The sequence below is a fragment of the Chlamydotis macqueenii genome, chromosome 4 (assembly GCF_036417535.1).
Source record: "Chlamydotis macqueenii isolate bChlMac1 chromosome 4, bChlMac1.mat, whole genome shotgun sequence".
In the NCBI taxonomy this organism is placed as follows: Eukaryota; Metazoa; Chordata; class Aves; order Otidiformes; family Otididae; genus Chlamydotis; species Chlamydotis macqueenii.
In genome coordinates, this window is record NC_141559.1 from 51,649,952 (window position 1) to 51,662,600 (window position 12,649).

The following is a 12,649-nucleotide window of genomic DNA, read 5'->3' on the forward strand; positions in this document are numbered from 1 at the left end:
GTAGTTGAAAAATAGTTAAGTTGTCTATATATCTGACTTTCCAGAACACAGGAGACTGCTGTGCATGTGTGAGAACAGAAAATAAAACTTCTCAGGCAGCCTGCTAGTATAGAATCATAGAATGGTTTGGGTTGGAAAAGGGACCTTTTAAAGGTCATCCAGTGCAACCTCCCTGCAAGGAGCAGGGACATCTCCAACCAGATCAGGTTGCTCGGAGCCCCGTCCAACCTGGCCTTGAATGTTTCCAGGGATGGAGCATCCACCACCTCTCTAGGCAACCTGTTCCAGTGTTTCACCACCCTCATTCTAAAACATTTCTTCCTTATGTTTAGTCTAAATCTACCTCCTATTTTAAAACCATTACTGCATGAAGTACGTGGCATGTAGAGAAATTATAGTCAGTGATTTAATCTACGTGAAGTCAGATCAGATTTGAGCTGGAAGAAAAGGCGTCATGAAAAAAAAATGCAGGAGAGTGTTTTGTGGTAAGACTTGAAAGAGTTGAGCAGTCTGGTGGAATGCCTTTTGTGTCTAGGTAGTGTTTACCTTGTCTCAACAAGGAGTGATGTAAATGACTTCTGGAAGTTTCTTCCGGCCCTGTATTTCTGATGCTGAGCATGGTAAGGTGGACTACAGTAATAAGGAAGGAATGAGTTCAAGCATTGCAACTCAGATGGGTGTGCTTCAGCCATTTCACCCCTGATGGGATGTGAGGGCTGGGATCGCCAGAAAAGCTGGAAAAGGAGACGGATTGTCTTGACATCATTCTGCTCTCTGGTGGTGTGTGAGTGTTCCCTACACATGTGAATATATAGCAGGCTTCCTCCTGTAACACCGCACTTAACACTGCAAGTCTTTTCCTGTATGTGAAGATATCCCATGTTTAAGTACCTGCAAACAGGGAAATGGGCAGCCCTGAGTGTACCCAAGAAGGATGTGGAGATAAGAAGAAAGGATCAGGATTTGCATTGGGGAGGCAATTAATGGGATCTGGGAAGAGTTTGCAGATGGTATGAACTAAGCATGGTCGGATTCTCTGTCCCAGTTGACTCCACGTCCTGACTTTGTAGACAGAGGCCGCAGAACGAAGGGCAAAAATATGCCATGTCTTGTACTTGTGATGGAGCAGTAGAGGGCACCAGACAACAAGGAGGAACTTCTTCTACAGGCGGTAGAAATGGAGAGAAAGACAGGAGAGGAAATACGAGCAGAGAGGAGTTAGGAACATCAGTCTTCAACATGACTGTCCTTGGTTCTTTGGGCAGATGTATGTTTCAGGGATGACAAGGCACAGCTGCAAATATAAGAAGGTATGCAGGAAAAAAAAGGACTGCTTCAGACATCTCTCTGCCTACTCAGAGCAATACCTGAACTAGAAACTTATTTAAATATAAACCCCTTTTGTAAACTAAATTGCTAGCTTCCAATATAGCTTTTTTTTTCCCCTTGAAAAGCTAGGGAATTCAAAGATTTAAGATTGCCTGTGGTGTGTATGAGGAAATGATGTTACAAAATTCAAATGCCTAAACCAAGGATAATAGATAGAGATATAGTTCGCAAACTTTAACTTAGTCTTTATTGGCCAAGGCATCAGCACACTGTAACACATCCTTATATAATTACTCTCCATTCTGTTGTCATCTTTGTCCTTAAAAATGGATTACTCACAGAAGTTTTAGTTTTTTTTAAGGTAGATGAAGAGTTATTTCATTAGCTTACATAAGGCAAATCCCTCTCATATAAAAACATCCATGCTCTAGGCTTTGCATTACTAGTACAGTAAACTAGTTCTACCGTTTTCCCCTCTCCTTTTCTTTTTCCTCAGACAGTGGTATGTATCATTGTATGGTTAACTAGCATGTGTCAGGCTTTGTGCTAGTTTAGAACAAGCTAAGAAATCAATATTGCTCTTGGTTATGTAGAAAATAACAGGAACAAACCTGATCCACTAGGAGTCTAGCTGGTGCATGTTAGAGTTGTCTTCTGTAAATTGCATAGCATTTCAAATTTGTTTATTTAGTTTGCAATCATCTCTGAATGTATGGTGGGCTTATTCATATTTTTATCTTTGCAGTTGTGTGGCTTGTATTCTTGCTTGATATGTACTGGCTAGATGAAAATCTAATTCACTTCTAGATGTTACAGTTCCAGTAAACTTGACTGAATATATTATAAATGAAATATTAAGACAAAATCACTTTGTATATTAAAGTGTTCACAAGTGAACTAGTGCTTCTGAAAGACAGACCTGTGTTACAGACACAATACTGAGATTTCAGAGTATTAGTCAAGCTTGCATGTTTACTATGCATTTAACAGGCAGACATCTGTCTGCTACATTAATTACACACTTCTTGTTCAAGTCTGGAACTCCTTTAAGTGCTCTGTAAAACACGACTTGTAAAGATTATACCTTCCAATCTTCTAATCTCTAGAAAATTTGGACGTTACTATTTTAAAGTGTTTTTTTTTAATTATTTCCTGCCATCATTGCTGACTTTGTCAGTGCGCCACTACTAGGGTTGATAAAACGTGTGGCTGTTTGACATAATCTCACCTGATACTAACTTTGTCATCATCAAGACTGGAAAAGGAAAAACCTACTGGTGAAATAACAAAGAAACATGTAACACTAAGAGAGCATAGGGCACAGTTCAAGAGTCTTGCTCACCAGACTTTCCTTCAAAACTTACTTTTTAAAAAATGCACAGAATGGTTGATCAGGCAGTTGCAACAATGATATGAGTTGAGCTAACACTTGTCTTCGTACTTCTATTTTGGACACCACCAACAATTTGGAAGGTAATGCATTTTCTCGGATGTAGTTTAGGTGTCTTTACAAACATCATAATTGAGCTCCTTGCAAAGCTTTAGTGTAAGGTTAATGTAGGTTTTGAAGCATAAATTATAATCTTCAGAAACATGAGTAAGGCTAATGCAACATCGAGATTCTGTATGCTTGATCAGTTTAGTAATAAATCATACCAAATTACTGGCAAACAAAAATGTGTATAATTAACATGCTGCTTCTAAGGGGAAAAGCACTGTGTTCCAGGTGATGAGTAGTGCATTTGACAGTGTTCTAAAACAGTTGTACAAGCTCAAGAGCCATATTCTGTAAGACAGGTGACATCTCAGGGAAACAAAGACACATCAGTGTTAATCACTTTTTGTTAGAGAAATACTGAGGCTTTAATGGATGGTCAATTGTAATAGGCATGTACACACAGGGAACCACGTTCAAAGGCTGCCACGTGGGTAAGAGTCTATTGGGATAGAAATTGGGAAGATGATGTAGTGAGGCTTATCTAAGAGCCTTAGTGCAATGTCACACTTGCATTGTTGGTATTTTGCTTGCTTTGAATTCATGGCTGCCTCCAGTGCCTCCTGATCGCAGGGAGAGCATGCTCTCCCTCATGAAAAGAGGGCAGGGGCATGCTTGTAGCTCGACAGGAAAAAGTCCAGACCCTCACACTGCAAGGGTGGAGGGCTTGCTATGCACTGTGGGTTATCACTTCAGAACCTGGAAGAGTAGGAAGTATGTGTCAGATTAACTGGCAAGGAGTAGGCTGGCATCTGTTTTCAGAAGAACCCTTGTACAGAAGTAGTTAAGGACTGCTTGGGGCTGCTAAGCCTTTTGTGGAGATTGTGCAAAAGCTCACTTAGAAAGGCGTGCAGTTGGAAAACTGGCCTTGCTTGCTATCTCTTGGTTTCTTCCCAGTTGCCTGTATTTGCAGGTTTCCTCTTCCACCCCTGTTTCTGTGTAAAGTATGCTGTAACAAAACAGCACCCTTCGTTCACGTTCCATTTGTTGTGTCAACAAGCAGGAAATAATGAAAGAGCTGCATGCAATATATTATAGTTTCTAGGTAACAGCTTTTGGCTGCAGGACTGTGGTGTGGTCTGTAACCATTTGATTTCTAACCTAATAGTCAGCGTTGTAACGGACAGGGAAGAGTTTGACATGCTAATAGGTTCTGCTTCAGAACAGACTTGCTTCTACCAGTGTGAAACTCCAGGCGGCCAGTGCAGCAAGATACGTGTGTGTTAAGCATGTGATTACAACATTCAGGCATAGAGCTCTTTGAAGTACTTAAATACACCTGAGATTTCCATTTCCTTTTTGGTGTCATGTATAAAGAGAATATCCAGCTCCCTGACTAGAAGTGAGGAGCAAAAAGGGATGGATTTAAAATGCTATACTGAAGCTAGAAGTCAGTGCTGTAATACTATAAGTCAATGAATGAATTGGCACGACAGGACAGACACAGACTTCAGAAACAGTACTTCAGACTGAATGCCTGGAATAATATGTGATGATTCTGCCTCCTTCTCCAGGCTGTACCAGCATTTTAAGGGAAAATACGCTGAAAAACCTTTGTTCCCCTGCAAAGAAAGGCAGAGGGATTTCTGCTGTGTATGTTTTTATCCTGCTGAGTCAGTTTAAGCATCTAGGTCAGGTTTGACCTGTCTGTAGTTAAATTTTGTTCAATCCCTGCAACCTTTTTAAAAGCCCCTGGGATGGTTAGTGTTTATTTTGTGCAGAACAACTTGAAAAGGATTTGATAACAGCCAAAATAAGCTGATGTTCCTAGACATGGGCTAGTGGCTGACCCTAAAGAAGGGAAACTCAAGAGGCTACAGTAAGAGTAAAGGAAAGGGAGAGCTGCAGTTCTGCTCTAGAAAGCATTTAGCTGTTGTCTTGGACTTCAGACCGTGTTGATGTGAGGGGAGATGCAAGATGAGAAGTGCTCTTTCTCTCAACCTAGTTTCTTGAGACAAGACCAGCTGAATAAGTAGCTAGAAGAGTTTCTGAGGTACAGCATCTTCTTCAGAACTTCAGTTGGGCAAATTATTCAGGCACAATCCTGAAAAATGAAGCTGCTTTCCTGTGGACTGGAACTGGCTCATGACTGACATGCTTGATGCATGAACAGAGCAAGTTGGAGCTGTCTGCCCCGGTTTATACAGAGAGGCCTGAGGCAGAGCTTAGAAACAGAACATCAGTTCTTCAGGAGTCTGTGTTTGTACAGTCACCAGCCTGGACTCTGAGAGGCACAGCAGGAAGGCGTGTGTTCACCACTTGAGAAGCTGGATGTGGGCAAAAATTACAGTTGACCAAGTTGTGGAGTGGCTGGGGGGGGTTGGAAGACTTCCATCCAAGTCTAGCCTGTCAAGCCCTCTGCAGACACAGTTAATTTAGTTTTGTGAATGCTCTCCCTGTATACTTGTCTTAAACTGCTTCTTGGGTTTATTGCCCAGAGCAGGGCTTTTAAAAGAATTTAGGATGGTAATTCACAGCTAGCCAAATTTCCAGATCCTCTCAAAGATAACGTATGTACCGCTGCAGATTAAACCCAACAGCTTTCTTATTTGTATGGATGTTGTTAAGTCTCTTTCTCTGAAGTGCCATAGCTTGTCATGAGGGAAACTTTAAAATCAAAGTGCTGAGACCAAATGATTGATTGGTCTTTCTGTTGCATTGTTCGAATAGCTTGTATGCATCGCAGCAGGGGCGAATGCAGTGGGTGAGAACGGCAGGAGAATTGTAGGGATTTTTTTGAGACTTCAGAACTAGCTGTGTAAAGATTAACATACAAGGTGAAGTTATGTACTCACTTGTGGGCTGGTTCAGATGTAAGACTGAGATTTGATAACTCCTGAAGGGAAAAACCCTGGAATCAGACCCGTGGGTCACACAGTATTGTGTCGCTGGGACTAGCTCGCTCACAGGAGGAAAAGATAAAGCATCTAGAGTAGAGGTCAGCAGTGCAGGTCTGTGTTCTTCAGACTTTAACAAAAACAGACCTTCAAGTTTACTTTAGTGTTTATCCGTGTCTTCAGAGAAACTTGATTCAGCTCAAAACTCCACTGAACAGAGCTATAAGTGTTTCACGGCTGTTAATATCATACAGGATACGTGTTTTGTAATGCTTTCCGTAACTTGGTTCAGTGCGTGTTGTGGGATGTGTTGGCAGCACTTACTTACCTTTGTTTCAGTATTTTAGTAATAACTTGGCTGATTTTATAAATATGAGCATATATCTAGTTGGCAAGGATATATTCTTGTCCAAGTGTTCCCTCCTGTTATATGTAGCAAGGACTCTGTTCTGTAGCCCTTTCTAGTCCTTTCTCTTTTCATTTTTAATTTGGTCTTTCTGGTTAGTTCTCAAACTTTTTGCCAGCCTTACACCGAGAAGTGCAAGGGTGTAATTTTTTTTGTGTTTTGTTTTTTTATGTTGTTGTTTTGTTGGTGGTTTTTGTTTGTTTTTGGTTTTTGGTGGTTGTTTTTTGTTGGTGGTGGTGGGATTTTTTTTGGTGGGTTTTTTTGGGTTTGTTTGTGGGGGTTTTTTTGGGGTTTTTTTTTTTTGTGGTGTCGTGTGTTCAGTTTCCAGTTATAATTAGGTGGAAACCAGACTTCTTGAAAAATTGAAAAGTCAATATATATGAGGCAACTAGATGCTGCTTCTTGTTTGGGAAGTGAAAATATCTGGTTGCTGTTTTAAGTCTGATCCCAGTCCCAGTTGTACAAACTGGTCAGCATATTCAGAATATGAAACCACCCTGAAAGTCAAAGTAGTGGATTTTTTTTTTTGTATGATTCACTGCAAGCTTTGTGTAAACTATTTTGTTTAATATTTCAAATGCGTGGTTTAGCAACTTTCTGTGTTGACTTCAGAGCTATGTGTGGTGCTGGTGCTTTTCGCAGATGTTTTAACTTCATAGATTTTATTCTCATAATATTAGAGCTATAGAAATAGGGGTGGTTTGTGTTTGCTGGTAGCTAATTGCGTAAAGAATGTATGTGTTTTTATAAAGGAGAAGAAATTCTTTAAAAACCCAAGAAAAAAAAAACAAACCCAAACAAAAAACCCACCAAAAAAAACCCACAAAAAAACCCCATATAGACCAGATTTTATTTAAATAGGATTTTTTCTCTAATTATTAGTTTACTCTTGAGAAGAAATACTCCTCAGTGTTTGACTTCTGTTCCTCTATGAAATCAGGAGATTTTTCTGCTAAACAGGAGAAAATGTTAAGATATTTGAGATGCATCGAGGATAGAGATGGCTTAGCTGGACCACAACCTGATGTACAGCAGCAGAAATTGGTAATTCCAAGGTGATGAATTCTGGGTTGGGAAGGTTGTGCATTGTTGAAAGCTGTTGTCTGTGTGTCATTAGCTACCAGGTATTCCCGTTGAGAGACAGGTTGTAAAATTCAAAGTACTAGCAACATCTGTAGACTTTCAGTTTGCTTTGTAGTATCTACTCACAAGTTCAATTTTAAGTAAGTTTTTGAAGAGTGTCTTCCAGAGTGGAGAACAGCAAAGCAAACCTGCCTGGAAGCTATGTAAAGAAGGTGATAATTACAATCACCAAAGAGCCTTTAGTGATGAGACCTATTAATTTGAGTGAGTAATGTACCAAACACATTGATTCACTCTGGGTGTAATTGATGTTTTTGTATATAGCAAGAGACCAGTTTCCAAGGAGAGCTTTTCTTCACAGTGTATTATATTACAGCAGAGAGCACCTGGTAATTGGGATGGGTGCACACACATGTAGAAAGGATGCTGCAGCCTCTGGACTATCACGAAGAGGTTACATCGGTGGTTACATCACTGAGCCTGGAATACCCTCTCTCTCTCACAGAGACAGACCCATTCTCTATCTGTATAATACCCAAACCAGTGGCAAACAATTCAGCTGGATTCTCATTTGCTGCCAGGAAGTGTATGAAAGGTCTTTGCAAGTCCTTCACCTCCATTTGTGAGATTTTTAGGAGCCACTAAGGTATGGTGAAGGTTGGTTGAGCTGAATTATTACAGGTGTTGGTCCAGGGATGTAGAAATATTGCTAGTGCTCCTACCCGGCTCTCTTCACATACCTAAATCTTTAGTCAAAGATGTTACTTGGATTCAAACTTCACATTGTACTTCTGCAGTCTGCTTCATGTACTAGACCTTAGTGGTGACTGTATGTGACTACTAATGCTCTGGATCTCTCAGGATAGCTACCCAGCTAGAAATGGGACAAGGGGCTGAGGAGGGGAGAAATTACACCTATAGCTGTGATGGGTAAATTCCATCAGAAAGCTCATGTCTGGCCTTCTGGCAGGTGATACAGAGACTCGTAAAAAAGCTCCACCATTCACACTGTGTCCACCAGGGGCTCTGACACCACTGCGACAGCAGGACAGTCGGAGGGTACCTGCAAGCCATGAGGATGTCTCTGATACCTTCCTGGTCCCATGAGTATGCTTGAAGTAGCACAGGAGGAGAACTGGAAAGTGAGCAGTAAACCTTCATTGCAAGCAGGACTCCCCAGATTGGCTTTTTGGCCAGTAGCACTGTGATGAGTTGGCCTCTCTGCATGCATGGACTATCAGCATCGTTTGTAACGCTTCCCAGCCCAAAACAGTGCTGATGGAAATTACTGTGGTTTTGGACAGAGAGGTCCTCTGCTCTGAGGTGTCTGTGGAATCATCACTGTCTCCACAAGCATCCTGGAGCTATGGCAAGGCCAAAGCTGTGTTTTAAATGTCTCTGGAGCCCCAACTTGTGTGCTGTTCTGAGTCCCGCTCTGAATGCTGGGTGTTGCACTGAACACCAGCTCACCTCTTTGAAGGCAGAGAGAGACACCTTCGGTAGACAAAGATCTACACTGTGTTGGTCATTTTTTCCAAACTGAAACCAATGACTGGGTAATTAAATTACTGTGTAACAAAACAGCTAACAGCCTGGTGTCATTAATCTACCTGTTTTCACATGGAGCCTAGATCTGTTACAGCTTCTGTGCTTAAAAGTAAGAAGTCTTAGCTTTTACAGAGAAAAGTTAACACTCAGACCTGGTAGCTAAAAGGTAGATAAAAGGTTTAGCCTCCTTAGTCTGTCAAAAATATCTCATTAGTCCACTTTCCCATATTGCTCTGGTGACTGTTCATTGTTTGTGGACTAGAGGGCTTCCTCAGGATCTGGGTTCTTCCAAAGATTGCTCAGAGAGCGTTGCTAGCTGTGGGAATGAGGAGGGTGTTCAGTGGGAGTGGGCCAGTGTCCAAGGTGCTCACAGATGTACTCCTGAACCCTCACTGCCAACATTAGCAGAAGGACAGGTGCATAATCGCCTTGTTGAATACAAAATTGAAATAATTAAGTGCTGTTGAACTGTTTGGCTTTCAGCTCCTGCAGGCAATTCAAGCTCCTTTTGAGCCTTTGTGTTGGAAAGGAAGGGCCTCTGCGTCCTTGCAGAGTGTTTGGCGGTGTTGCAACAACCTGGTTACTGATGCCCAGGCATACTTTGATTGATGCACAGATCAAATGACTGTTGGGAGTGGCTTTTGGGGTGACGTCCCACGTACAGTGATGTCAGCAAAAGATTTAAAAAAATTTAGGTGTGGCATAATCTGCCAGTTAAACTGATTAGTGCTCTGGCTGAGTCCTGAGAAGGAGCTCTGGCTCTAGAGCTGTGCTTATTGAAGTATTTTATTTAGTGCCTTTGTCTTGCCTTTGTACTAGACTTTTACCTAGTACCTTCACTGCAGCACACTGTAAGTTGAGGTAGGATACCATACGAAGGGCTATGTGCAGGTTGTCTTGCCATTGAGGGAAATCTGCTACCAACTCATAGATGTTCCTGACTGCTTGGAAGCTGTGATACTGGAAGAGGTCCTGGAACTGCTGTGGGATTGGGATGGAGTGCCTTGCTGCTCTGTTGGCAGAACTGAAAGCTAGCCAGGAGGCGATGCAAGCTGGACAGAAGGAACTAAAGCATGACGTGGAAACATCTCAAAAGGAAATCAGAACAGTGTTAGCACTGCAGAGGAGCCAGCAACAGGTGAAAGAAGATCTCAAAGCGGAGGTGAAGTCCAGTCACTTGGATATAAGAACTGTGCTTGAGGAAATCCAGCGAGTAAGAGAAGAAATGGAAGCTCGATTAAATACTCAGGCTGATCTGGTCTTATTGATCAAAGAAGTGAGCACCAATTTAACATGTGTAGACAAGGCTTTCCAGAAAATGGAGGAGAGGCAGAAAGTTTTTACCAGCCTACATCTTCCTACAAGAGAAAATGTTGAGGAAGGATTTTTCTTTGAAAAATGCTTACACAAGACACATATGGGTTTTGAAAAACCTGTGGAAGCTAACAATTTGCGTGAGGAATGTGAAAAGAAGGTGCTTAGGGGTAAGACAACGTGACTGCAAAAGTGTGGGGAGAGAAGGGAGGTTGTTCTACTTGGTTTTAAGTAGTTTGTTTAGGCTCTTTGGAATGCTTTTAAAAAAAAATGAATTTTTTGAGAAATCGAATCTCTTGCTTAAAGAAAATAATTTCTAGCTAGCATAGACATTACTACACAGATCTTCCTAGTACATGATAAGCAATGGAAGGCTTTGATTTGGCTCTGCAAACCAAAATATGGGTGATAGATTTTTTTTTTTTTTTTTTTTTTTTTTTTTTTTTCCCTCATCTGGTAATCCAGCAACAGTGCACAAGATAGGAAACCAGCAGTACCAGACAAGTTCTGGGATAGCCAGCCAAGTACAATGTCAAGTACTGGGCAATACCCCAGCACTTAAACGTAACTTTATGGAACACACCCTGATGTACAAACAGTTGTGTATTTCTTGTTTTTGAATGCCTATTAACTAGAAAAGCTATCTATGTATGGGAAACATTTTGCTTCATGGAAAAGCTTGGGATGGGTCTAATATTCTCCCCAAAGAACTGGAGTCAGCTACTGCCATCAGTGTAGTGACTATAAAGGGAGCGGGAGGATTTTTTTTGACCTTTTCCAAGGTCATGGGGTATTCTTTTTGCCAGCAAGATATTGAATCTTTTGTGAATGATTCAGTGATCAAAAGGCTTAGTCTTTGCAAAATCACTGCTAATGTTTTTGTTTGTTTGTTTTTCCACTGGTATGAAGAGGGCTAAGACCTTAGATGGTGATTCGATCCAGTTACTACGCTACATGTGGTACTTGAGAATCTGATTTCTAGTCTTCAGAAACTGACCATTTCATCTAGATTGGGTACAGTGTTTTCAAGCCTGTTGAAGAGGAGTCTAGAATCTAAATTAAGGGTGGAAATTGTTCTACTTAACAAGTCTGTCTCTATAAAGGCAGCAAGTAAAAAGGCCAAAGTGAGGAGGACTTGGGCTGGTAACCAATACTGTATTTAATCTAGAGTCCATCACTGATGTGTTGTATCAGTAATTAGACTTATGATGCTTTTGTTTTAACGAAAGCATGGCTTTTGTTTTGACATCACAGCTTGCCTTCTGCACAAATCTGGAAACAATCTGTCATTGCCCAGAGGTACGTAGGCCATAAAAAAGCACTGGAGTGTCACTGGTGTTAATCTGTAGAGGCAGTTCATGCTATAGAGGGTTCCCGCTAGCAGAGAAATGCTTTTCAGCATTTGAAGTGGCTGTGCATAGCACGTGTCTGATAAAATTGCCAAAAGGAATGTCACTGAATTTCTCTAGTGCATGGGTTTTGTTTTGTTTTGTTTTTAGTATAGTATCCAGGGTTGGCTTGGTTGGATGTTTGAATAAGATTCTAGGAAAAGACTTGGTAGTCTGGGCACCACAATAAAAGCAATGGTGTGAAACTGTCAAACTGATAAAGGCTGACTGAACTGTAGAAACAGTGGATATCTGGAGTCTTGTGTCATTTGTTATTGACTGTTGTATGACTGTATTTAAATGAAATAACTTTATTAGGTAACAGTATGTGATAATTTTTTCCCAGAATAAAATTGTCTGCAAACACTTATTCAGGTTTAGCACAGCTCTGCCAGAGTCCTAGAAATGGATGTGAAGTCATTTCATGTAATTAATTAAGTGATGACATTAGCATCTGTATCAGTGAATTTACCCAGTATCTTAAATCAAGAGGAGTGCTCTAGTTCTGCATTTGTTTTAAGTGAAGCATTTGGGAAGGGAGGTGGAATATATGAGAGAGTAAGAATATGTGAGCCAGTAGGGCAGGGAAGGACTGCCTGGACATATGTTTATTCTCTAGTTCCTGCTCTTTTTTCCTCTCCCCTTGATTATTGTCTCTTGTAATTCTTGAAGGAGCTTTAGAAGGTAACCAGTATTTTCCTAAACACAGTATTCTTCATAAGGTTTCTGGGAATCTGATATGGTTGCTCTTAAATGTGAACTGTCATTCACTTAGAGGTGTACTGAAAGGATATTGTTATGTCTTCACTGTGAGAAAATAAGTGGTCACATCAGTTAAAACGATGGTAAAAAATAAGCTGACTAGAACTGGCAGCCAAACATCTTTCTTTCCCTTACAGATTTGTGTTTTTATTTAGGTTATCATGTTGATGTACCTTTTAATAGCTCTGTTATTAAACTGCAAGATGGTATGTTTCTAGTTGAAAAATATACCCTTCAGCAGTCAGCAGAAGTGTAGTGAAACCTCCAAGAATACAAGACCATCTGAACGTGATAAAGCAATATGCTGACGATTCCCTAACTATGCGGGATGACAGAAAATCCTGCCTAGAGAGGGGTTTATTTGAAAAATGAATAGGCTCAGGCACTTTATGCTCAACTCCGTAAGAAAGGCACAGAGGACATCAGTATTTTGAATGGGAAACTTGTTTTCAAATGCTTTGAAAACAAGTGAAGGCTGTGCAAGACG

The 12,649-nt window shown here is 40.9% G+C and overlaps 1 protein-coding gene across 3 annotated transcripts in view; it reads left to right on the top strand.

The window, feature by feature from the left end:
* The window catches only part of MTUS1 (microtubule associated scaffold protein 1), a 90,512-nt gene that overhangs the window by 46,099 nt on the left and 31,764 nt on the right, over window positions 1-12,649 (top strand). The window contains exon 1 of one of the 3 annotated variants that reach the window (XM_010120627.2): window positions 9,693-10,182. The exons of the other annotated variants lie outside the window; for them this stretch is intronic. Coding sequence (XP_010118929.1) covers window positions 9,693-10,182 — 490 coding nt within the window. Of the gene's footprint in view, window positions 1-9,692; window positions 10,183-12,649 lie in introns of those variants that run through there. 3 annotated transcript variants of the gene reach the window in all.